The 25,787-nt window shown below is 43.9% G+C and overlaps 1 protein-coding gene across 2 annotated transcripts in view; it reads right to left on the bottom strand.

The window, feature by feature from the left end:
- The window catches only part of ANKH (ANKH inorganic pyrophosphate transport regulator), a 563,090-nt gene that overhangs the window by 21,290 nt on the left and 516,013 nt on the right, over positions 1–25,787 (bottom strand). For both annotated transcript variants that reach the window (XM_078687590.1, XM_078687591.1), the window contains exon 11: positions 9,504–9,603. In XM_078687590.1, the coding sequence (XP_078543716.1) occupies positions 9,504–9,603 (100 nt within the window). The remainder of the gene's footprint in view (positions 1–9,503; positions 9,604–25,787) is intronic.

Here is a 25,787-nt window from a genome sequence, read left to right as displayed (position 1 = left end):
CTCGAGGAAGGCGGCCATCTGCTTGTTGACGGTCTTCTCTATGACTTTGGCTGGAAACGGGAGGAGCGAGATGGGGCGGTAGTTCTTGAGTTCGGTGGGGTCCGCTGTTGGTTTCTTGAGTAGAGCGCTGAGTTCGGCGTGTTTCCAGCTCTCAGGGAAGGTGGCGGTGTCGAAGGATGTGTTGATGATGTCTCGCAGGTGGGGTGCGATGACAGCGTCGGCCTTGTTGAAGACGTGGTGAGGGCAGGGGTCGGTCGGTGATCCGGAGTGGATGGAGTTCATCGTGCGGATGGTGTCATCGGTGCTGATCGGGGTCCAGGCGTGGAGGGTGGTGGTGGGGGGTGATTGTTCGGTCGTGGTGTGCGTTGGTTGGTTGTTGAAGCTGTTGTGTATGTCCGCGATCTTGTTGTGGAAGTATGAAGCGAGGGAGTTGCAGAGGTCTTGCGATGGGGTGATGTCGTTGTTTCCTGCGCTGGGGTTGGAAAGCTCTTTCACGATGTTGAAGAGTTCCTTGCAGTTGTGTGCGTTGTTGTCCAACCGTTCCTTGAATGCTGTTTTCTTGGCGGCGCGGATCAGCTGGTGGTGCTTCCGGGTGGCAAGCTTGAAGGCGGTCCTGTTGTCCGGTGTAGGTTCCCTTCTCCAGACTTTCTCGAGGGCTCGGCAGTTCTTCTTGGAGCTCTTGAGTTCGTCGGTGAACCACGGGGCTTTCTTGCTGCCGGGTCTGCTGGGCGGGGTCCTCAGCGGGGCGAGCTCGTCCGCGCAGATGCTGATCCACTTCGTGAGGTTGTCGGCGGCCTGGCTGGGGTCCGCTGAGCTGGCAGGAGGGTGCTGGCTCAGGGAGGTGGCGAGCTGGTCTGCTGTGATCTTGTTCCAGCTTCTGCGGGCGGCCTGTTGTTGGTGGTGGTGGGTCGTCGTTCTCTTGAAGGTGAAGTGGACGCAGCTGTGGTCCGTCCATTGAAGCTCTGTGGCGTGGCTGAAGTTGATGTCTGTGCTGGACGAGAAGACTGCGTCGAGTGTGTGTCCGGCGGGGTGGGTCCATAGACTCTGGATGATTTGAATGGTATGCATACAGAAAAGGACACAGCTACGTGCCTGCAACCCAAAGGGCTGGCAGCGATTTCAAAGGTAGCAGGAGTCCGTGTACTAAGCTAAGAAGAGAGAAAAGACAAAAGCAAACACGAAAAAAGAACCGAGAATTACAGTTATAAATTAAAATTCACCAACATAAGAGAGGAATCCTTCCCTCCACCCACCCGTCCCCCAACCCCCTTTTCCCCCGAACCTAGCCTCACTCCCATGTCCTCCAAATGATGTTTATTGCCACCTAAGACTATTGTCCATCACTACTCTGCGTATCCTTTCCCTGGGTAGCTCTAGTCTTGCAGCATTTAGGGTGCTATCTGCCTCCATCTAAGCGAGCGCAAGGGAAAGGTTAGGGGATTGGGGAGACCTAACAATATATAAGCTGGGAAACGCGGAATATCAGTATTGAAGGCTTTGTTTGTATCCTGGAGAATCAAGTCCCAATATCGTACTAATTTGGGACAGTGCCAGAGTAGATGCACCAGTGAGCCCCTCTGCCAAAATCCGTGCCAGCAGGAGGCCGGGCGGTCTCTATTCCAGCAATGTAGTTGGCCTGGTGTTAAGTACCAATAGGACGCAACTTTGAAAGCCACTACTGTGCTCGGGATGTCGTGTGCTGTGTGATGGGTTCTGTTATGAATGTCCTGCCACTCTTTATCTGTGAGTGTTCTGCCCAGTTGTTCCTCCCACCTCAGCTACCCCTTGGACTTCGTACAAAGGTTCTCCACCGAAAGAAAAGTGTCTAATTCTAATAAAATACGTTTATCATTCTTTTTAGTGAATAGGCTTTTTTCAAATTTCGTCAATTTGCGGGAGGCTCCCTCTCTCATCGCCGTTATTGGGGAAGAATAGAGCCCCCATGTCATTTGCTTACGTAGAAGCCAGATCACCCTCCATATATTCGCCCCTGCAATGGTTTGGTCCATAAATAACCAGTATTTCTCAGACAGGGGGCGATCCAATGCCAGGATAAAGTGTAGTTGGGATGCCTAAAAATATCTTGATACCACCCGGACCCCCATGCCCCCTCCCGACTTAGATTTTGTCATCTGTTGATGACTTTGTTTCAGGTGTTTCTCGGCCCATATGAATAAACGGATGGCTCTTTGTAAATTACGTAGGGTAGTCGAGGGTGGGGAATAGTTTGAAAAATATACAGGGCCATAATCATCATCTTGACTGCAGCGATGTGTTCTGCCCACGTGAGGCCCGCTCGACCCCGGGTAGCTAAAGTTTTATTGGTTTGCTCCAGAAGTGGACCATAGTTAGCCGCCAGCGTGCTTTCGGGGGTGCACACCAGAAAGATACCTAGATATGGTATATGTTTGTTAGTCCAGGTAAAAGGAAATTGTTTGCTTAAGGGCGCCACTGTTTTGGGAGTGGCTGAATGATTCAATATTTGCGATTTGGAGTTTACTTTAAACCCAGACACCTTGGTAAAACTCATCCACCAAAGCCTTGAGTGAAATCACGGGGTTCGTCAAGGATAGGACCACGTCGTTAGCGTATAGGCCTATCGTATGTATGTCTTCCCCCAGGCGAATCCCCGATATCGGTGGGTTCTGTCTGATTCTTTGCGCCATTGGTTCCATGTACAGAGTGAATAAAAATGGAGATAGGGGTCATCCCTGTCTTGTGCCTCTGTATATAGGGAAGGATCTGGAGAAAAATCCATTCACTCTTATGGAGGCTCTGGGTTTGTTGTAAATGCATCTTATCCAGTTAAGGAATTTCTCACCAAAACCAAAACGGTGGAGTATGTTGAATAGGAACTGTCAGTGAACCCTATCGAAGACCTTCTCTGTATCCACAAAGAGAAAAAGGTCCTCCTTTTGAGAGCGACTGATAAGGTCTGTGAGGTGTATGAGTCGTTTGGTGTTGTCCCCACATTGTCTCCCCGGGATAAACCTGGACTGGTCTGGGTCAATCAGGCCAGCCATGTATGGATTAATGCGGGTGGGCAGTATGCTCATGAACATTTCGCAACGACATTGAGCAATGAGATCGGGCGATAGGAGGCACATTCTACGAGTTCTTTAGATGGTATTAATATCACCAAAATAGAGGCTTCTGAGAAGGAGTCAGGCAAACACCCTGACTCTATAAATGAATTGAAGAGCGTGTCAGCAAGGGGGTAAGAGTCTGGCAACATTTTTTATAAAATAGCGGGTTAAATCCGCCCGGTCCAGGGGATTTGGAGGTTTTGAGACGGGCTGTTGCTGCCACCACCTCATAGATTTGAATGGGACGGTCAATATGGGATGCGATATTGGGGAGGAGCTTGGTCAGGTTTGTGTCATGGAGATAGACATCGATATCCCCCGTAGGAGCGTCTTCACCCGCGTAAAGCCTGCTATAAAAAGCTCGGAAGGCATCTGCAATTCCTGCATCTGAATATACTATTGCCCCGGAGGGAGCTATAATCGACTGTACTGCTCCTGAGACCTCTCTCTGGTGCAGCCTGTGAGCTAACATGCGATCAGATCTATTCCCACTAACAAAAAACTTATGCCGTAGTCGTAGTAGGGCATGTTTCACTCTCTCAAGGTCCAGGCGACGCAAAAGTAAGCTTTTCTTTTCGAGCTCTCTCCATATGCGAGGAGAGCCTCTACGTTTATGTATGGATTCAAGTTCTGCTACTGCTGCCTTTATCTGGTGTCTGTGTTCCTTTCGGAGCCTATTTTCACCGGTTGAGACCGCTATGAATTCACCACGTATTGCTAATTTGAAAGCTTCCCATATAGAAGAGAGGTAATCGGAGATTGCTTTATGAATTGCCTTTGTCGTCTGGTCAGATTAGAGCATGGCGCCCATAAGATGCCAGCGTGATTGACGTGACTGGAAGGCGCCTAGATTCAGCAATAGTGTGATCAGGGCATGGTCCGAGAGAGAGAAAGGTTCAATTGTTGCTGCAGTTACAAATTCCCTTAAGGCATCAGTGCTTAAAAAGTGGTCTATGTGCGCGTAGGATTTATGTGCCGTGGATAAAGTAAGTGTAGTCTATATCGGAGGGATGCATTTGTCTCCATATGTCCGTGAGGGAACTATTAGTAGGCCACTGATGACCAGCCTGTGAAAGGGTCCCTGCTTGTGTAATTCGTTGCCCAGAGCGATCTAATTCTGTATTCGTTACCAGGTTTAGATCACCCCCTATCTCCACTGCTCGGTTAGGAGTGGTAAGAATCTGTTTGAGATAATTAATCAGGAAGCATTCATGGCGTTCATTTGGTACATAGACTGATGCTACCATGAATTGTGTCTCCTCCCATTGGAACCTGATCCCCAGGGCTCTGCCCCTAAGCTCAGCTACCGTACCAACAACCTTTCCGCTGAACTTCTGGGCAAGCATTATAGCTACCCTATTTTCTTTTGTTGTGTCTGAAGACCAGTACTGTCTGGGGAATCTGGGAGTTTCCATGCATTGGGTGTCTCTTGCTAACAGGTGTGTCTCTTATAATAAGTAGATGTCCCCTCGTGAGTGCTCTAGATAGGAAAGGATTGCCTTGCGCTTCACCGTGCTATTGAGGCCGCGCACATTAACGCTCACTATGCGGATGGTATGTGCCATGCATTCTCTAGTCCCTTTAGGTGCTGATTCGTTTGATCGCAGTCTAAGCTGGCGGGGTGTAAAAGGACGCTGTGCTATGAATTCCCTAGTGCATTTGCGGCCTTCGTGAAGCCTTAGTTGTTGCGGGGGAGCGAGAAGAGAAAGAAGAAAGGTAGATACCCACGTCAAACAAAAAGGATATAACTACTGAAACATCACATGACCAAAGTCTGTCAGATCAAACATGTTGGAGTGAGGTGTGGCCACCCAAAGGATGGCAGTTCCAGCGAGGGGTCTCTGAAGGGACCATGGAATTGTCCCTCGAGCGGACGGCGGACGTAACATCATGAGTATCTTCAGTCCTCTAGCCCCTCTCCCGCTGCCGCAGAATTCACACCAGTCCCTGCGACCCGTGTACAGGGAGTTGTCGTCATACAGTCATGAGGCCGTTGAGAGGGTCGATTCTGCAGACAGGGGCTGCAGGACTGCCTGTCTTTCTTTGCTGATGGTAGCTGGATCAGGACGGGTCCTGTGGCGATTGCCTGTCGCCTTCTGCCATGCTGACCACTGCTGTTTAAGGGGGGTAGGTTGGTCCTCGGCGCCCTTCTGTGCCTCAATGTGTAAGAGCGAATAGGCCTCCTTGAGAGATCTGATGAAGTGTCCCTTCGTAGCGAAAAATAATTTGGAACGGATGACCCATGCATAGGGTATGTTGGCTTTTTGGCAAGAACTCTGTAAAAGTCTTTACTTTTTGCAAGGTAATCCTAGAGAGTTGCTGAGGCTCTGGCTTTCTTAAGGCTGTCCTCATTCATCTGGAAGTTGTGCACACATGCTAGGATGTCTGCTGGGGTGCCCTTTCCGGGCACTTCAGGCCCCACTCTGTTGACCCGATCTAGTTGTATGGTAGAGTCTTCCGGGAGGTCCAGGACATGTCGGAAGAGGTCAGTGACATATCTGTGTATGCTGGAATCTTCCGCTTTAGATTGCACTCCTCTGATCCTGACGTTGTTCCTCCTAGATCTATTCTCCAAGTCCTCATTGTGCGCCTGGAGATCCAACTCTTGTTCTTGGAGCTTGAGGACTTCTTGTTGGAGCCAAGTGATCTCTTCCACCCTCCCAGTTTCTCTGTCTTCCAACTCAGCCACTCTTTCTCCCACCTTGTCTACCTCGAGTCCCATCTCCTGGATTTCCGTTGTGATTTCTGTTTTCATTGTCTGGAAGTCTGCATGCAGGGAGGAGAACAGGGTTTCCAGGAATGACTTAGTCACCGGCCCTTCACCATCTTCTGAATCCGACCTGGCGTCTATCCGTGTGTCTGCATTTTTGTCCTCTACTTGGGAGCCTCCTGGCCTGGTGAACATGTCCTTTAGGGAGCGCTCTTTCTTTGCCCTGTTCCCGGGCATGTTTCAGGGATCAGGCGCGGCGTATGCCCCAGTGCGGCCTCCTCACATTCGCCCTGCATCACGGGCCTAGCCAAGCAGTCCCGGATTTGCCACCGGCCACCACACTTATGAGCCTCCGAAAGAGATGCCATACGCAAATTCCCTGCACCTTCCAATGCTGGTGTCAGCTGCAGGTGTTATGGTGAAGTCATTTAGGGGCTACTGAGCAGTACCCTTAAGGTACTGCTTAGTATGAACTAGGGGACGCAGGGCAAAGCCAGCCCCCCTATCCTCACCGGTGTCACCTGGATCGCTGATTTTGCTCGGCCCAGATTAATGCCGTTCAAATTTCCCGGGGTCCGGTCCAGTCCGGCCCCCACCATTGCATTTTATGGCCTGTTTCTTTGTCCCTGCCTCCCATCCACCACAGTCATGTATGTAGCGCGATTGTCAGGGATCGATGTTTTCAGGAAGGGGGGAGAAAAGGGGGGAGATTGTCCATACAGGCTGCGGCCTCCCCAAAGGCTGCCTGGAGAAACTGGTTAGGGCTTACCTTCTTTTCCCCTGCTCTCGAGTGCTGCAGCCGCGCCCAGACACAGCCACGTCGGAACCACCATCCCACCCACCCCCATAGCCTCCAGGAGCCAAGCAGGATCGCCCACAGTCCGGTGGGTCCCGCAATCCAGGTCCTTGTCTTGGAGCGTCAGCGCTCCTTGTTCCGGGCCGCTAGCTGCACGGGCCAGGGGAAGCCCAGTAATGCCTCCTCATGGCCTCCGCTGAGCTCACAGGCCCCCCGCTCCACTTGACCGATGCAACCGGAGGGGAATCCACTCCTCTGTGTGTTTCAGACCACACGGGCGGCCTGGATGGGAGCTCTTCCCTCAGTCCTTGCCAAATCTCCAGCAGGCTCCGAGGGCTGGCCACAGCCCGCAGGTCTCCGCCGCGCGCTGAAGTCGGCACGCCAATCGATTCACTGGGCGGTGGGGCCCGGGTGTCCCACTTGCCTCGGTGGGGCTCTGATTGTGCTCAGCCTGCTCCGCTAGCTACAGGCACTCCCGGGGACGAGACAGAGGGTCCGGTGAGTTCTTTTCAGGTGCTGTTGGCGGCGGCGGTTTGGAGCGACGAGAAAGCATGTCCTTGCCGTCCACCATCTTGGCCACACCCCCTCATCAGCAGATTTTAAAGGACTATCCGGCAATGTGCACATTCTCAGGTGTGAGTTAGTTGCCTCAGTCTTTTTCCCCGAATGACAGCCAGCCAATTCACAAAGAAAACACAACCATATCTGTCACTGTTGTCGGAATTCTGAGCTGAATGTTCAGTAGTTCATTGTGGTTGATAATATCAAATGCAAGAGTGAGGTTTACACCATTCAATGAGAGATACCATCCAATATCCAAAATGTGACAGGGTATTATGACCAGGAGTTAGCCTTTTCTGAAAGGTGTGACTTGGCCACTTTATGAAGCCCGCGGTTATGTGCCCTGGGTAAGGGAGACACTGAGTGAGGCCAACCAAGCACCAAAAATGCTGGTTAGTCATCAGCTACACAGCTCTTTGATGTCATTTATAACACAGCCATAAAGGAAGCCTCACACAGGGCAGAGGTGAATACTCCTTCTGTTGCTCAGCTGTAACCAGCCATAGATGTAACATTGTGGTCAAAGAGACATAAATGTTTATCCTGAGTCAATAAGATTTTAGTGAAGGTCACTTTTTGTGCAAACAGTAACCAAACCCTGCACGGTGCTAGGCCCGGATGACTGATAATACTCTAATAATAAATAGGAACTGCTGATTGCCGCCTGGACATCTTGGGGCATACTTACAATGAAATGGCTCAGCATGGTGCTACAAACAATTTTACTGCGCTGAGGTGCGTCAATTAAAAAAAACGCAGCGATATGCCGTATTTACAAGAATACGGCGCACCCCTGTGCTCTCTCCTGCGCCGGTGCTAAAACAGCATCCATGCGCCAATGCAGGCACCCTTGTACCATGGTGCAAAGGTGTCTGTGTTGCGGGGGTGATTGTTGATGTGCAGGAAGGGACACCTTCCTGCGCAAAAACAATCATTTATGGCGTTTTGCACCTTCTATGTGTGCTGCAGAATGCAAAAAACGAATAGAAATAAAAGTATTTCTCCTGGTTGTGCCACTTTAACGCCTCCCCTGGGAAGTCATTTGTTTTTGGCACTGGCTCAGATTGACGCATCTTTGTAAATCTGGGGGCAGTGTCAAAAAACCCATGAGCGTTGCGTGAGAACACCCATGACACACCCCTTTGACGCAGAGTACTGCGTGATTGAGGGCCATATACAAGTCCAAGTAAAGCCATGCAAAGTGGCTTTGCATGACCTATTAAATATGGGCTAGCACACTGCGCCACCGGAGCATCAAAAAGAGTGATGCTGCGATGGCGCTAGGGGCTTGTAAATATGCCCCAGTTCCTTCGCCCATTGATGGTTCTTCAGTGCCTTCAAGATCACTTCATTAGAAATCAGTAACCCAAAGCTTTTTAATCAGATTTGGACAACCTCTGGAGAGCTGTGCCCGTCAAACGCTAGGCCCACATTTCCCTGTTTTCCGGCTGCCTTGTATATAGCTCGAAACCAGAATGCACAGAAGCATCTGGGGTGCTACTTACCTCCCACTACATCATCTTTTGACTTTAGTTGCAATCTCTGTCACAGTCATGAGGTTTGCCAGTAGCTTGACTGGCTTACTCCCCCTCATCCATCATAACCTCTATGGAATGAGCTCAGCTGGGAGGCTCCACAACATCATTGTAGTTCTCCTTAATATGTTTAGGAGCGGCCCGTGCAGGTAACAGTGGAGGGGCCAGGTTGGGAGGTGTGGGGGGGGGGGATTTGACAGACGATGCAGAGGGAATATTAAATAAATAATTCATATTCCCTTGTTGTCGTCTGTTGAAATAACCCCCACCCGGCCCCACCGAGCCACCGCTCTTACCTGCATGGGTCACGGTTGAGTATGTTACCAGTATATTGTGACCTAAGTATACACCTTCTATCTACTCAAGGAAAGGCGATGTCTGAGGCAAGCAAACTGGCAGAAAACTGTTAATTATTTGCTTAGACACACACTGAAGACATCTGTCTTCTGATTACGTCATGTCAATGAGCTAACGCATGACCAGCGATGCCACCACCATTGACCAATAAACAACGAATGTCTTTGCAATATAGAAGAATACTTTACATCCTTATTAACATCCTTCTAGGGGTTCCTGATGCCTTACACAAATATCTATAGAACTTTTCAGATACTGGTGCCTCATCAATAATTTTTCTCATAACATGTTTACCTTGTTTTAAAATATTGATTTCTTTTTTTCATTAAGCAAATGATAAACAAGTACAAAGTATGACAAGACCTAAAGATTAGGAATATTAAAGCCAAATGAAGAACTGCAACCATTAGTAACAACATAAAATTGGAAAGAAAGTTTGCGGGGTATTGTTTTCTTACCTGTTTCCGATATACGTAAAAAGCCGCTATTGCGACCATCGTGGATTCTCCTACGAAGCCAGCTAGAAGGGACCCTACTCCTAGAGTGGCTCCATGGACACTAAAATAAACAATTCAATATTCAGCGTGGTGAGCGGAGGAGAAATAGTCTTTTCACTTTCTTCATTGATGTATATGGTTAGGCTTAAAGAAGGATGCCAATTTCCTAACAATTCTTTGGTACATTTAAACATTTTGATTAAATACACATAAACCATTGTTTTCTTCAACATTTGCTTTTAAAAGTGTATGTGGCATAAACTTCTTGATCAACTTATGAATACCTGCAAATGCCCAGAATCCCACATTACACAGTCAAGGGATTGTATAGATAACACATTTAACAGACCCTACTCTCTGTATCTGATGGCACAACCTTCAGTCAGTGTGTAGCACATTTGAGTGTCCATCAGCCTATTCTCTTATTCCAGGTGGGCCAACCTATAATTGTATTTTTGTCTCTTAACTTTACAGAGGTACCACACAAAAAATCCCTCTGCAAGGCTGGTAAAGCCATCCTCAGACATGCTATGAGCATCCACATTTCAATTAACGTTCAGATAACAGCACTTTTATGGATTCTCTTTACTTGACTTTTGTACCCACTAGAAATTAGGATTTTAAATTCTCCATGAAGAGATTTCTTTAACGAGGGTTTACTGAGAAGAAAGTCTTTCCTAAATGATTGTCAGAGCAATTGCATGGAACCCTGGTGGATGATGGGAAAGTATATTTGGAATTACATATTAGTACTGCAAACTGAAGGGATAATCTCAGCTATTAAGGGGCCAAATTACAAAACTACTTATGAGTATGGGAAGGAGTAGTACAGGATTACTCTCTTACATGAGTTTGTGAATCAGACCTGAAATATTTAACTTGCTACTATTAAAAATATACAACGAAGACACTGTCCTTTCTATTTGTATTAACTGTATATGAATAGACACTGGATTTCCCATTTTGTTCTCATTTCGGTTATTTTGGGGCCAAGTCACAAAGACATGTAAGTACTAATTTGCATGCTCCAAAATTGCTTTTGAACATGCCTGTAAATGTTCTAGTTTCCAGATGTCTCGGTCTTTATTCTTAAGTGTACCACTTGCTTATTTTGTGTGAATGGTATATGCCCTGTGGGAGTCAAATTTCATAGTAAAATCACCTGTAATGATCACAAAAGCACATTTATGCAATTTTGAGTTTTGTACTAAGCAATGGAAGAATATTGGCTTCCTCATTATTTGTATCAATAGTTCCAGTCCACAAATTTCAGCTTTTGGAATTTCATATCGTCCGGCTCTTCTATGTTCAGGTAGAAATTACATGTATTCACAATTATTGTCATAACAGAATTGGCCAGCTATATGACGCAGGAGTGTAAATATAACAAGTATTGGCAAAGCCAATATGTCTGGCATTGGCTGCTAGTCTTTTGTCTTTTGTCAGTACTTGTTTTGTTTTGACACTGTCTGAAAGTAAAAATATTTTTTGGGCTCAAAAAGCACACATAGCCATAATAATCACTGTCACTGAATGGAATTACTATGGAGCTGGATGTGTTCCTTATGAAAGTACAGAATGCAGTCACTTATAAGTAAGTTAGCCAGTGACAGTGGCTGACTTTCTGCTTCATGCTGTAGTGTATGGAGAGAAAAATATGAGTGACACAACAACAGCCCTACAAGCAAACAAATTATATATATTTTCAGTAAAATCAAAAGGTACTGGCTGACATCAGACCTAAAAATGAGGATTCCCCTTCCTCCATATATTTAATGTTTACATCAGTAACTTTATTTGGTTTGTTGTGACAGTGCCAATGAGCTTCCCCAGTTTTTACTTGTCCCTTGTTGTTAGCTGGTTATTTATCTCTTTTATGTGGAGAAGTCTAAAGGAAGGAAGTTGAACTTTAAATATGGCGTGACACCTGGGATCAGGTGTGACTTTACTGAAATACTTGTGATAACATATTCAGACAACAGTATGCTGTGACTGTGGTCAGAATTCACCTCAATTTGTCCCTGTTTCCCCTACTACCTGCAGGCACTAGAGCTGCAATTTAGGTTTTCCCAATGCCACCACCACTGTTAAGTGCAGCACCGCACAGGAAGTTTATCATCACCACTCAAACTCCTGCAAGGGATGGTTTAAGACTGACAACCACCACACCGTGCTCAATATTGTAATTGTAAATGGATTTATATAGCACTTGCTACCCCTGATGAGCTGTTGAAATTCTTTACGGTGAGTAGCACGCTACTCCAAATGCCAAGGTTAGTCGTTATTGTTGGTTATTGCGATTATTCAGGTGATCTCCAGAAAAATTGCATGCATTTACTCGAGTTACTTTATGATATATTAATACCAGGTAGGTATAGTCATTAGTGGGGTTCAGGTGAATGGCTGGTGAGAAAGATAGGCTGGTATAGATTAGCTAATAGAGAACAGGGATAGGTTTTTATTGAGGAGAGGTTGTGATCTATGAAATGGCGTATGATCCAACTGTAGAATTTTCAATAAGAAGGATTAAGGCAGGCAGGTAGGCATGAGACTGAGAGGAGGATATTCTCAGAAATGGATGTTATACAGAGAATGGAAGGTAAGAAGCGGGTCACTCTAAAAAAAGGAGAGGAGTCAAGCAGGAGTATGTCAAGGTCAATTTTCCATGCAGGATTTAGGAGTGCAGCGGGTGAAGGCTTTTTGCATTAGCAAGCAATAGAAGAATGTAAGCAGTAAAATAAAACAACATTATACATAGTTCTCCATAACAGAGGCAGAGATGTATGTCAGTTGCTGTGCCAATCACAGAAAGCTAAGAGAGGGACCGTAATACCAGTTGAGTGGTATGCAATGGGAATTAGAGAAATTGTTTACATGCTTCAACCACACCCTTAATTACATAGACCATACCCCTTTTAGAGAACCCCCACTTTTTTCATCCCACTCAAATCCCTGATCCTGGCAGTTAACACTTCCTTGCCTGGAGCAGCAGAGCGGCCCACATCATGTTCGCCACTCTGAGCCAGGAGTAGCTGTTTATCCAATAGCACGCAGCATTCTAAAAACTTGTAGTTTTGCATTAACGATGTAATAAGAACCTCTTGCTGCAGGTGGTTCTGTAGGTAATGATTTATTTCAGTTTGAAATCAGCACACATTAAAAAGATTACTGAGGTCGGTGAAATGACTGGATATACAATCAACAAGTGAAACTTAGCAAAACAAAATCCAAGAAAATAAGAATAATGCTTCTAACTACAGTAAGTGATTTGTGAATATTAACATGAAAAGAAAGCCCACATCCAAAACTTACAGCTAATGATAACACCAGGGAAGAAGGAATTAAAACAACGTTTCCAATCGCTTTAAACACAGATAATCGCGTTTAAATGTATCATTTATTAAAGTACGCATCATATGGGAGAATGTTGGTCATGTGACCTAATTGGTTTCTGAGAACCTAGTGGCCACAGTTCTGATCCTCACTTCTTCACTAAGTCAAATCGTGACATCCTAAACAAACCACTTATTAGACATATATGCCGCCTAGTACAAAGCGCCAAATAACAATATGGAAGCATGCTTGAGCTCCTGGATTAGCTGATAAGACTCAACCAGTTAATGCTCAGTGATCACATCTGCTATGACCAGAGGTCATGAATTTGAATCTTAACGGTCATGAATTTGAACCTTAACAAGGCCAGCTTAACCCTCCATCCTTCCATGGTCAGTAAACTGAGCACCATTACATTGGGTACCATCTGATGTTTAAGGATGCATGAACTGCGAGACAATGTGCTTTGTAAGAAACAAGTTTTTGGGCAGGAAGAGACCAGAATCCATCAGGAGACATGAACCTGTGGTGCCGCATGTGGTACAGTGATTATTACCACGGCCGGTTTCTAATGCATCTGTGGTCTACGTACCATTAAGATAGTCACGTGGCAGACCCTCACGGCATTGTGGTAATCTGGTGCTTACCTTAGGGCAAGGTGCCAGGAAAGGAACCTAAAGGAAATGGAGGAATAGAGATACACTGACCGAAAGCGGAGGACTGTGATGCACCTAAAGAGTGTTAAACGCGTAACCCTCAATCTCCAGCAATTTATTGTGAGAGAATGAAGTGCAAGATTTTAAAGTGGTTAGTTTTAAATTATATTCTGAAAACACCCGCCAACTTCCAGCGGGACGCGGAAGTGAGAGGTGTTAAGAAGGTTGGAAGCTGTGGAGTCACCACCGTCCTTTCATGAAGTTCATTTCCAGTGAAATGTATCAGCTGGTTTAGGTGAGCCACAAAGAAAAGACTGTTGCACATCGGGTGACCTATTCGGGGTTTGAATGCTGACACCATTACAATTTAAAAAAATAATTAAAAAAAAGGTAAACATAAATCTTCCAACTCAGAAGTATGTTATAGACGGACAGTTGTGAAGTTATTATTTTTCAGGATTTGTTCCGAATTTGCTTCTTACACCAGCTTATCAAGTTCCTTATATTTGCAGCATCTATTAACAGAGTGAAATTTCGAGGGGTTTCCGAGCTGAATTTATGTGTAAGAATATATCATGTAATATATATTTTTTTAAAACAAGGGAGTAGCTTTGGGGGATGTATTTTCTGGTAAATAGTTGGGTGCAGGTGCTGTCAGTAGGGTATGATCAGGTGTCTGTCTGATTTCACCACACAGAGAATAACACACACACTCGCTCCCTTTCTCTGTTTCGAAAGTCTTCAAAAAACGTTGGCAAGTTTACAAAATACTGTGTTTCCCTCACTTAGTACCCCTACCAAACCGAATTCCTTTCCCTTTCCACTGCCCCGTAAGCCCCTCTCATATGCCCTGGCCCCGTATAATTTCTTATAACATTATATGCCAGCGTGATTGTTGGAAACTCTGAAGCTTAGACTCCCCCAATCTTACTGACCAAGCTACGCCCGATAAAAATCCTCTTGCTAGACCTGCAGGAAGATGGCCATATGAATATTTAAACTGGAATTTTTAAAACCTTAACTATTATACTGTTTGTATTTCTAAATTTTTAAAAATGACTAAATTATCACTTAATTTGTAAAGTCATCGCCCTTTTACTGTATTACTATAATTGTACTGTATTACTATAATTGAAATGTTATATTGTGCATTCTCTTTTGGTAAAGATTTTAAATAATCAATCAATAAACATTATTATCACTTGAATATATTTCCTTGGATAGGAAACAGTGAATTAGCCCTCAAGCCACCGGAGGTCCATAAAATTACACCAGTATATCGCAGTATAAAACTTCAGGTTTCTAGCTAAAGCTATATAGAACTACAATGTCAATACTGAATTGATTATTTCACTACGGAAAATGTGTTCTTGTCAATGATTGACTAGCCTGGTGATTTCCTTAAAATTATCTACAACAAATATGAGGGAAAGAGGGCACATATGGGGTTATGAAGACTAGAACTTTTTCCTTCAAATAGAGGCCTGAACTGATCTGACTTCAGGAAATCTAGGTGTTTTATTTACAGTGAGGCACACAAATCTAGCAGTGCCATGATGTGCTAATACGGATACAGCTTAGTTCTACCTTTGGATTACTGGAGGAATACCAGAAATGACGAAAAAATTACCAATTTTGATAGAGTATTTACTGAATGTTTAGTTCAAACATTTGCTCAGTGATAACAGCAGCAAAAAAGATGAAGCTGAAATTTCACTGAATTTTGATAATATTGGAAGATTGCAACTCTATAAGGGCAAAAAGAGCCAAAATCCGATTTCTTCACAATTTGCACTCCAGAGCACATCTACTAGAGTGCTCTGAATGGGTCGATGTCTTGTTAAGTGGAAATGATAAGCTATGAGCACATTTAGAGAATGCCCTTGTATTTTGCTTGAACCAATACCCAGGTTTACTACCATTTTACGTGGCAGAGTCACAGCCCAAAATGTACTTCGGTATGTACAAAGCCACGCCAAGCCCAATTTGCATGGGTTTAGGGCTGGTCTAGGGTAGTGCAACCGGTGCCACAGCACTGGGTGCTGACTTCAGGGAGCACTGTGTTTGCCAGGTTTTTATGTTTTAAAAGCATCTGCTGCCACCTTCCTTGCCTCTAGCAATTTCCAGGCAACAATAAAAATGTCAAAATAACCGGTGATTAATGTTTTTCCTGGAGAGTGGAGTTTTGTCTAGTTGAGGTTTTGACTGACCATAAAATAGCACAGAGAATGAACATGCCTGCTGCAAAGAACATGTACCATGCAGATCACAAAGTGCTTGTAATGTAAATAGTTCAGTGGGTTACTTCTTTTCTTAGAGACACCACCTTTTTTTACTTGCAGTTTATAAGCTAAAATCCTACTATAGAACAGTGAATTATTAACTGGGCTCGAAGAACTGTGTGCACACTGCAAAGTATAGATTAATGTTGTAAAAAAGGTTCATTTGGGTAGAAATCGATTCTTATAATTAAAGAGAACCCCCAACTATGGTGTTCCATTTTGAATTCTGACTTTGTGACTCCCAGACCAAGCACTCTTAAACTATATTACCTACCAGTATGGATGACAAGTCACTCCTACACTTGTAGTCCTTGGGCTTATGTAACATTTACTATATGTTGATGTACACATATATGATTGATTTCCTCTGTGTAATGTATGTGTGATGAAAAGTACTCTGACCCCTTACACAGGTATGAGTGGAGCTTTATAACTAATTAAATGCATCTGAAAGAGAGTGGCTATGGAGCCTTGAGGGACGCAGTGTTACAAGGTGGTGGTAAAGGAATCCACAGTGGAGGTAGACACCACCTCCACCATGTATAGGGGCGCCAACAAACATTGTTGCATCGGGCGCCACCGGCGCTAAAGCTGGCCCTGCATGGTTTTGTACAAAAATAAGTAATGCAAAGCAGCGCATGCGTCCACTCATGTATTGTGACACAAATCCTGTCTGTGTGTGTGTGTGTGTATGTGTGAGATCAAAACTCAACTGCTTAAACAAAACATTATTATTATATAATTTAGTGTTATGTTTTTGTTAGCATGCAAAGCGCTTTACAGCTGTCAAAAAGAAGTATGTAAGGCTAATGCAGGGACCCAATGAAATGCAAATAGAAAAAGCAAAATATTCCAAACAGGCTGTCCTACCTATTTGGTTAACTTTAGAGTGAATGCCCCTTGCAAGATTATTTAATTGGGGAATCGGAAAAAATCAGCATTGTGCCAATGCATGTAATTTGTTGTACGTCAAATAAAAGAGGGTTGTATTTAAGTATGTATGTTGCAGGGACAGGTGAAAAAGGATAGAAGGCCAGTCAGGATTGGTATCCAGGAATCTGGAACCAGAATATAGCATTTAAAAAGTGCAATAGGCCATTTTGAATTCCCATAATGATGAAGACAGTTGCAGCCTGCTTTTGAGGACGAAGGTAAGGGAAAAACCACCAACACATGGCAGATCTAAATGTCCAAATGTTTACTAGACAATATAAGGTACCCCAGCTGAAAGAAATGCTTAGTTAGAAGATACCTACAGCTCAGCCATCAGGTCTGTTATGACAATCCACCAAGTGAACTGTGGTAGATGTTCAAGAAAAGGTATTTAGTGTTCCTGACATGCTTGGTCGTGTGCTCAAGCATGTTGGAGTGACTACTATGTGGGTAGTGACACTGTGTCTCCCCTCTCTTGTAGGCATTTTCAGTGTGCACAGGTTCTGGCAAAATGTCCACCATAACTGACTGACATTAGTGGATGTTCTGCTGAAAATAGTCTCTTTAAATGTGTCTCCTCCTATGGTAGATACAGAGAACTGATTGCTGCTCTCGCTGACACTCCTAAAGATGGTGGCTGTTTGAACACCATCCTGGCTTATGGACAATCCACCAACTTTTGAAATTTGACATCTATCAATCTGTTTTTGTCCAGAACCAGGTTGTCTATTGCTACTTTTATTAAAATGTGATGGACCACTGCAGAAAAGAGAAGACAATGGAATATGTATTATTTTGACAATATATAGCTAAATTCTCTACATTGTTTGTTCAACAGAATTTCTTTTAGATTTCCTGGTGCCTCAAGCTCTCAATGTCCGATGGCTGGGTTAGTGAACTTAATAAGCACACTTAGGGGCATATTACCAAGGGTGGCAATAGGCAATTATCGCCGGTTTAGCGGCCGTTTTTGGCCGCTCAGCGGCGATAATTCTATCGCTCTATTAGCAAGCTATCGCTAACTGATGTTAGCGACAGCTTTTAGGCGATAGTGAGCGGTTTGGGGCCCGCTTTGCATGTCAGCGATATTTATCGCTAATGACATGCAAAGTGGGCATACCCAACCTGTTAGCAACTGAAAGCAGTCGCTAACGTCGCTATCGCCTATTAGCAAGGCAGGCGTAGCGATGGAAATATTACCGCTATCGCCAAAAACCAACGCCTGCTCAGACCAGTTCTTAGCCATGTTATCCAATCGGAGGTGGATAACATGGCTAAGAGCATTTCGTCGCTAATGTGTGAATATCACTGTATTCTCAGCGATATTCACGTATTTCGCCGCTATCACTGGATATTTTAGCACAATGGAGAAAAACTTTGCTAATAGCATGTTTTCTCCACTGACATATCCAGCAATAGGCAGCGATAAAAAAATCGTCGCTAAGCTTATTTAGCGATAATTATCGCTACTTGTTGGTAATTTGCCCCAAAGTTCTCTAAAAAAAGTAACTAAAATTTAAAAAAATTGCATTTTTAATCTTCGTATTTCTCCAGATTATAACCAAAATGTTGGGGTCACAAATGTTATGTTAAACCTAGTCGTTGTACTGGAGCAACAGTAAAGACACAGTCAGCTTCTGATAGAATAGGTAGCTGGTTTGTGGACTATTACTGCATTGTGATGCTGTGTTTTTCACAGAAGCTAGTCTTCTGCCCTTTCCTTACTTTGAGCAGGGTTCAGACAGTCTTGAAGAACACATGCCAAAATTGCTTTTTTTGTAGCCGATAGATCTGTGCCCTTAACTCGCTAAAGGTAAAATCTTACCTTTATGTGGGATAATGTACCCCCAAGTGTAAGATACAACAAGGCAGGAGTTCCATGATTATTTACAGGCAGAAAGCTGAATACTTTTTATAATGTAACACGGAATGGAGTAGCTTAAAACATGCGTGTACATTTACATTGGTTATACGCTGTATCTACTACTATGTGAGTGCTCCATCCACTTTGCTCATTGTGTCTAGGCTTCCCTTCCTATCCAAAGTGACTGGTGTGTGGCAAAAGCATTTACTAAGAGGTTATATCTCTGCTTTTGAATCATGGCCTCCTGCCGTTGATGGCATATTTCTGTGCTTTGTCAGGGGCAGCGGTTGGCAGCAGAGGATTTAGGTCCTCTAACCTTGTGTGCAAGCTTGACTGGATCCTATTCGGTGATGGTAACGAGTAAAGCTACAGCTATTCTCTGCATCAACTCATCCAGCCAAGCCTGGGGCCCCTCTAGTTGGGGTGAAAGATAGAAGGAAGAAAAACCCCACAGAAGTTCAAGAGTACAGCATTGACCCTGCCCACTCAAGCTCCAGAAAGTGGACATTTCTTTGGACTTACTGCTTTTTGTGCCTGACAGCCTGTCTCCAATTTTTCTTAATGCACTTTTGAACACGCTATGGCTAGCATACTCCGTTTTGGCATCAATAGTTTACCCCCATCTCTGTTATTTCGACCTCTTTAATTTTCAGAATTATACTACACGGGGATCCATTGATAATGCAGCCCATGCGCTAAACGACAAATAATTTTCTGACCTGTTTTCCAGGTGAGACTTTCAGGTATCCCAGGTTCACCCAACTAATGATTATAATGTATTCCAACAATTAAGTAAAGGTAGCCTGTATTTGACTATGTCTCCATTTTTAGCAGGGCTCTGTTAAGAACACAGAGGAAGATATAAAACAATCACAATTTTTTTAACTCAAGGTGCGGTATGTTTTTGGCTTTCGAAGCAAAATGCATAAAAGATGTTCCCTTTAGTAACTGCGATAATAACACTAGTGTGTTTCTTGGACTAGCAGGCATCCCAGCGAGCCGCCTATAACGATTCTGCCCTAATTGTGAGCGATATAGTCCACATTTCCAGTAAAGCCAAGGCAGCTTACAATTTGAATTGGATACTCGGGGTATGATTATCTCGTTGTGTATGGTCACGACAATATCGCGGTAATACAGGCATATTGGGGACTTTACTGTGTATGTAGATGCAGTATGATTTTTTCAATTTTTTGAATCATACTTCACAATAGGTTGTTGAACAAGACGTCGGAGCCCCCGCGGCTGAATTATACTCCGTTTGGAGATACGCACCTGGCAGGCGTATTCACTCGTCACTGGCACCAGTTTACTAATGGGTAGGTTGGCAATCCCAGCTGGCACAACCCCAGTGGTCACAAGAAGAATGTGAGGTCAGTGAACCACTAATCTCATCCTTATGTGCACACAATGTATTTTCCCAAACAATTAGGAGTTCCAAACTGTTTCATCAGTGATTCATAGTATTTTATTCATTTTTCATTTCATTGGTCAGTAATCATTTACTACTGTTTTTTGCAAGCTTTCGCTCTTATTTTCAGAGCATAACAATATTCCTTATTTTAGATACATCCAATGCATTTCGGGGCCATTTTGCGCCCCTTCATCAGGGATACTGCGATAGAAAAGGAAAAGTACAGTGTAAGTATGGTGAGTGTCAACTCTGTAATGGGGGCGTGGGACAAAAATCAAAGTGTCCGGCTATAGGGTCACCCTTAATAAAGCCAAGGTACCGGTGAAATGTAAGAAAAAGAAGCCGCCTTACGTGTATTCAAAGGTAGCGGTGAAATTAATCTGGGGGGAAAATTACGCTTAGCGAGTTACTTTCAGGTTACAGCAGAAAGCACGTGCACGGTTACATACGGTATTCCGTTCTCGTATATTGAGAAACGGGACTAACCTGTGGGAAAGGTTCTGGGGTTCTGCCAAAGGGGTTCCATTCATCAGCCCTGGTTGCAGCCTGACTGCCGGCTGCGGTGTTCGCTAAGGGTCATGTGTTCGCGCTCACGTGGTCATGAAGAGTGAGGAAAGACTAAGTTGCAGGATAGCGGTGGTGATTCGAGTAATTCGAGTAATGCGTATATGTCTGATGTAGTCATGGGTTGGGAGAAAGAAAAAGGGGGGTGTGGGAAGTTAAATTAAAAGGTGTAAAGTGTTAAACAGTAATAAAAATAGTAATTTGGAAAAAATGGATAATAAACAATAATATACATATATTTCAACGTGGTGGTATCAAAGTGATGCAACACAGTACATTTACACAGGAGACATATTTTTGCTCAGCCGAGCAATTTTTTATAGGTAACAGGAAAGTTCTATTCTGTCGTTAAGCCCAAATGGCTTCTGGGTAGAAAGTCTATAGATCCAGGTGTTCTCACATTGAAGAAGGAATTTGGTGTTGTCCCGTCCTTCAATTTTTGATATTGTTTCAAGGATGATAAATTTGAGCTGTGAAATATTGTGGTTCGCTTCTTGTGATTATTTAACGCCGAGGGACACCTGACGTTACTTGTGTGGCACCAACAAATTCGACGAAACTTTCGTACAAACACTGCTGTGCACCCCAGTACATTGTTTTCAGATTGTTACTCCTTCGTGTCCAAACCAACTGGGTTAGCACGCTAAACATGCAACATAATTATGAAGAAATTGCGAAGAGCACTGAGGCTCGTGCCTCTACTTTTGCATTTAAACCTGACGAAGCTGACTGAATCTATGCACTGATTAGGGAAGAGACCACACAGGAGACTACCACGCGCTCAAAAGAGCAATACATAAGACAACTGATATATCTAAGTAAGAGACGTATTAACCAACAACTACATGCCAGCACACTGGTCAAATACCACCGCAACCAGCGAATACCTAGGGGCCTCAGAATCGCCTTGAAACCATCACTCTGTAAGAACTCTAAAAAATTCCAGGAAAGATGGTATGAAATCTTGAATAAATGCTCTCTGGACTTGATCCTACTAATTATTGAAGAACTCTCCGGAATACTCGAGGAACTCACCACGGAAATTGAAGAAACATCTAATGAACTATCCAAACTGCTATCCGAGGATGAACTAAAGGAAATCCTAGAAGATGTTCAGACACAGATCAAGAAACACTCTAATGAGATCAATGAACGTAAGATACGCAAGTACAAAAGAGATACTACAGACTACAGATTGGGAGAAGTTTACACTTGGGCGGAGATCTACGCTCAAAAAAGGAGAAACAGACCACCAAACTCTCAAACGGAAACTTCATCTTCTGATAGTGATAGCACACAAAGACCGAAGAAGACCACCACAACTCACATGAGCGCCGACACCAATGTAGCGCAGCAACCAACCACAAGTTTCCAAACAGAACCGAACCCTTTTTTAGAACAGGGCCAGGCACAAAAAGGAGACCCCGGAGAGGACAGAATAAAGGAAAAAGAAAAAGAGAAAGAACCACCAATTACGAGAAGCACAACAGGTACCATCAAGGACAAGAAATCCACGAAGAAGACATAAACAGTGAAGAACTTGTCATCAACATCAGTGAATATCGAATGATCAAACATGAAAAGACACTACTACAAAAAGGCACATCTTTTGTGCCTACGACCAACACGACTAACCTGGAACTGGAAGTCAGTCTATTTAAACTGATGCGGAAATTACGTTTACGCCATTTTTTTTTAAAACGTCCTACCGGAACAACCTACCAAAGACCAAGACCAACTGTTAGGGTTAAGACCACACAGCATATTCCAATCACCAGTTAGCCATAAAACCTTGGATTTATTTGAGAACAGAGTCAAGAAGGATCTAGCAAACATCAAACATGGTCAGAAGAGTTCCAGGAACATTACACAAAAAGACAGGGATACTCTCAAAAAATTGTCTCACAATGACCGGATCATATGTACCAAGGCTGACAAAGGGGGAGCGCTAGTTATCATGGATAGAGATATGTATGAACGGAAGACCATGGAACACATCATGGACGCTACAACATACATGAAATTGGATAACAACCCTACAACAGAATACATGAAAACCCTGACGAACATTCTGGAAAGAGCGCACGAAGCAGGCACAATTAATGACAGGACCAAAAACTTCCTGATCAAAACCAACCCCAAGAGCCCCACACTCAGAATGGTACCAAAAATCCATAAAAATCTTAAGGACCCTCCTATGAGACCCATAGTCTCTACGTGTGGAAGTCTACATGAACCGATTGGCCAACTCCTGGATAAATATTTACAGCCAACGGTGCAGTCCATGCGGACATACACCAAGGATACCACACATTTCATTTCAAAGCTCAATGACCTTCAGATCGATCCACAAGACCACCTAATCCTCTGTACTGCTGATGTCCGAGCTTTATACACCTCAATACCTCATTCTCTGGGGATAGAAGCTATTGAGCAAGCGCTCCTCAAAACAGACTTAGGCACTAACTTCCAAACATTCCTGATGGAACTGATGCTCTTTATCCTATACCAGAGCTACTTCAAATATAACGACTGTTGGTACCAACAACTCGTAGGCATGGCAATGGGCAATTCAGCGGCGCCTGTATACGCCAATATCTTTATGCAGCAATATGAGGAAACCCACATTTTCGCCAATGAAGAATGGACAAGAAACCTACTACTCCTAACTAGATATATTGACGATATTTTTATCGTCTGGAAAGCCTCTGAGACTGAACTACAACACCTATTGGAGAAATTCAATCAGATTGACGAACGGATCCAATTGACATGGCAAATTTCTGAAACCACTGTGAATTTTCTCGATGTCAAAATCACCATAAACCAACATAATTTTGAGACTGGTCTCTTCACTAAACCAACGGACCGGAACAATATGTTGCACTTCACGAGTTTCCATGAACCAAACCTCAAGCAACATTTACCATACTCACAAATGGCGCGTGCCAAAAGAATTACATCAGACCCCATTAAATCTAAAAAACGCATTGAGGAGGTGGCCACCAAGTTCCTACAACGGGGATACCCCCAAAACGTTATCGAAGAGTCCAAAGATAAAATTGCCAAAATGGAAAGAACAAAACTCCTACAAACAACTGAGAAGAAGCAACAGACCAGGACAGTGGTAGTCTCAAAATTTTCCACAGCCACCAGGAGATTCAAACTAATTATTAACCAACACTGGCCGTTGTTGAATCTAGAACCAGACTTTGGACAAATCTTTAAAGAACCTCCCTTATTTGCTTTCTCCAGGGCCCAGAACCTGGGTGAACTTATCCGACATAAACCCACCAAAAAACAGAAATTCACAGGCACTAAACCATGCATGAACTGCGGGAACTGTAATTCCATCATCAAAGGCAATGTCATCAACCACCCAATGAGAGGTCACACTATAAAACTAAAGGTGAATGCGACATGCGACTCGAGCAACGTGATCTACGCTGTAAAATGCCCCTGCGGGAAACTGTACATCGGTAAAACTGAGCGCAAAATAAAAACGAGACTTACAGAACACAAATCAAACATCCGATTGAAATCAGTAAAATCATCAATAGCCATGCATTTTTTGGAAGCGAACCACAATATTTCACAGCTCAAATTTATCATCCTTGAAACAATATCAAAAATTGAAGGACGGGACAACACCAAATTCCTTCTTCAATGTGAGAACACCTGGATCTATAGACTTTCTACCCAGAAGCCATTTGGGCTTAACGACAGAATAGAACTTTCCTGTTACCTATAAAAAATTGCTCGGCTGAGCAAAAATATGTCTCCTGTGTAAATGTACTGTGTTGCATCACTTTGATACCACCACGTTGAAATATATGTATATTATTGTTTATTATCCATTTTTTCCAAATTGCTATTTTTATTACTGTTTAACACTTTACACCTTTTAATTTAACTTCCCACACCCCCCTTTTTCTTTCTCCCAACCCATGACTACATCAGACATATACGCATTACTCGAATTACTCGAATCACCACCGCTATCCTGCAACTTAGTCTTTCCTCACTCTTCATGACCACGTGAGCGCGAACACATGACCCTTAGCGAACACCGCAGCCGGCAGTCAGGCTGCAACCAGCGCTGATGAATGGAACGCCTTTGGCAGAACCCCAGAACCTTTCCCACAGGTTAGTGCCGTTTCTCAATATATGAGAACGGAATACCGTATGTAACCGTGCACGTGCTTTCTGCTGTAACCTGAAAGTAACTCGCTATGCGTAATCTTCCCCCCAGATTCATTTCACCGCTACCTTTGAATACACGTAAGGCGGCTTCTTTTTCTTACATTTCACCGGTACCTTGGCTTTATTAAGGGTGACCCTATAACCGGACACTTTGATTTTTGTCCCACGCCCCCATTACAGAGTTGACACTCACCATACTTACACGGTACTTTTCCTTTTCTATCGCAGTATCCCTGATGAAGGGGCGCAAAATGGCCCCGAAATGCATTGGATGTATCTAAAATAAGGAATATTGTTATGCTCTGAAAATAAGAGCGAAAGCTTGCAAAAAACAGTAGTAAATGATTACTGACCAATGAAATGAAAAAGTGAATAAAATACTATGAATCACTGATGAAACAGTTTGGAACTCCTAATTGTTTGGGAAAATACATTGTGTGCACATAAGGATGAGATTAGTGGTTCACTGACCTCACATTCTTCTTGTGATTATTTAACGCCGAGGGACACCTGACGTTACTTGTGTGGCACCAACAAATTCGACGAAACTTTCGTACAAACACTGCTGTGCACCCCAGTACATTGTTTTCAGACAACCCCAGTGGTAGCATTTACGTTAAAGCAAACCTAAGAGAGGTGATTGAAATAGCTCTGGGCCGTCTGTGCATGACCCGTTAATGTTTATGATTTCTTTTATGATCTCCACTTAGGAATACAACCTTAAGTTCTGGGAACCATCAGGATCAAGAATCTATTTTGGTTCATCTCCCTTTGTGTGATAGGTGAGTTCTCACTACACTTTAATGACTCTGGAGGTCACCTCCAATCGCAGTGTTCCACACTCGATATGTCCAGTGGATTGAAGACAACATGTCCTCCCCCTTCCCCTTTTTTAATTATCCACCTGCCTTGTATGTATCAACAAGGTAGCTGTGTACTAAATAATCTTTCAACTGTTTTTTTAGGAGGTTGCCCACCCACAACCATCCCGTCCTG

Source organism: Lissotriton helveticus, chromosome 4_1 (assembly GCF_964261635.1).
Source record: "Lissotriton helveticus chromosome 4_1, aLisHel1.1, whole genome shotgun sequence".
NCBI classification, from domain to species: domain Eukaryota; kingdom Metazoa; phylum Chordata; class Amphibia; order Caudata; family Salamandridae; genus Lissotriton; species Lissotriton helveticus.
Note: the sequence above shows the minus strand (reverse complement) of the source record. Positions and strands in the feature narration are given on the sequence as shown.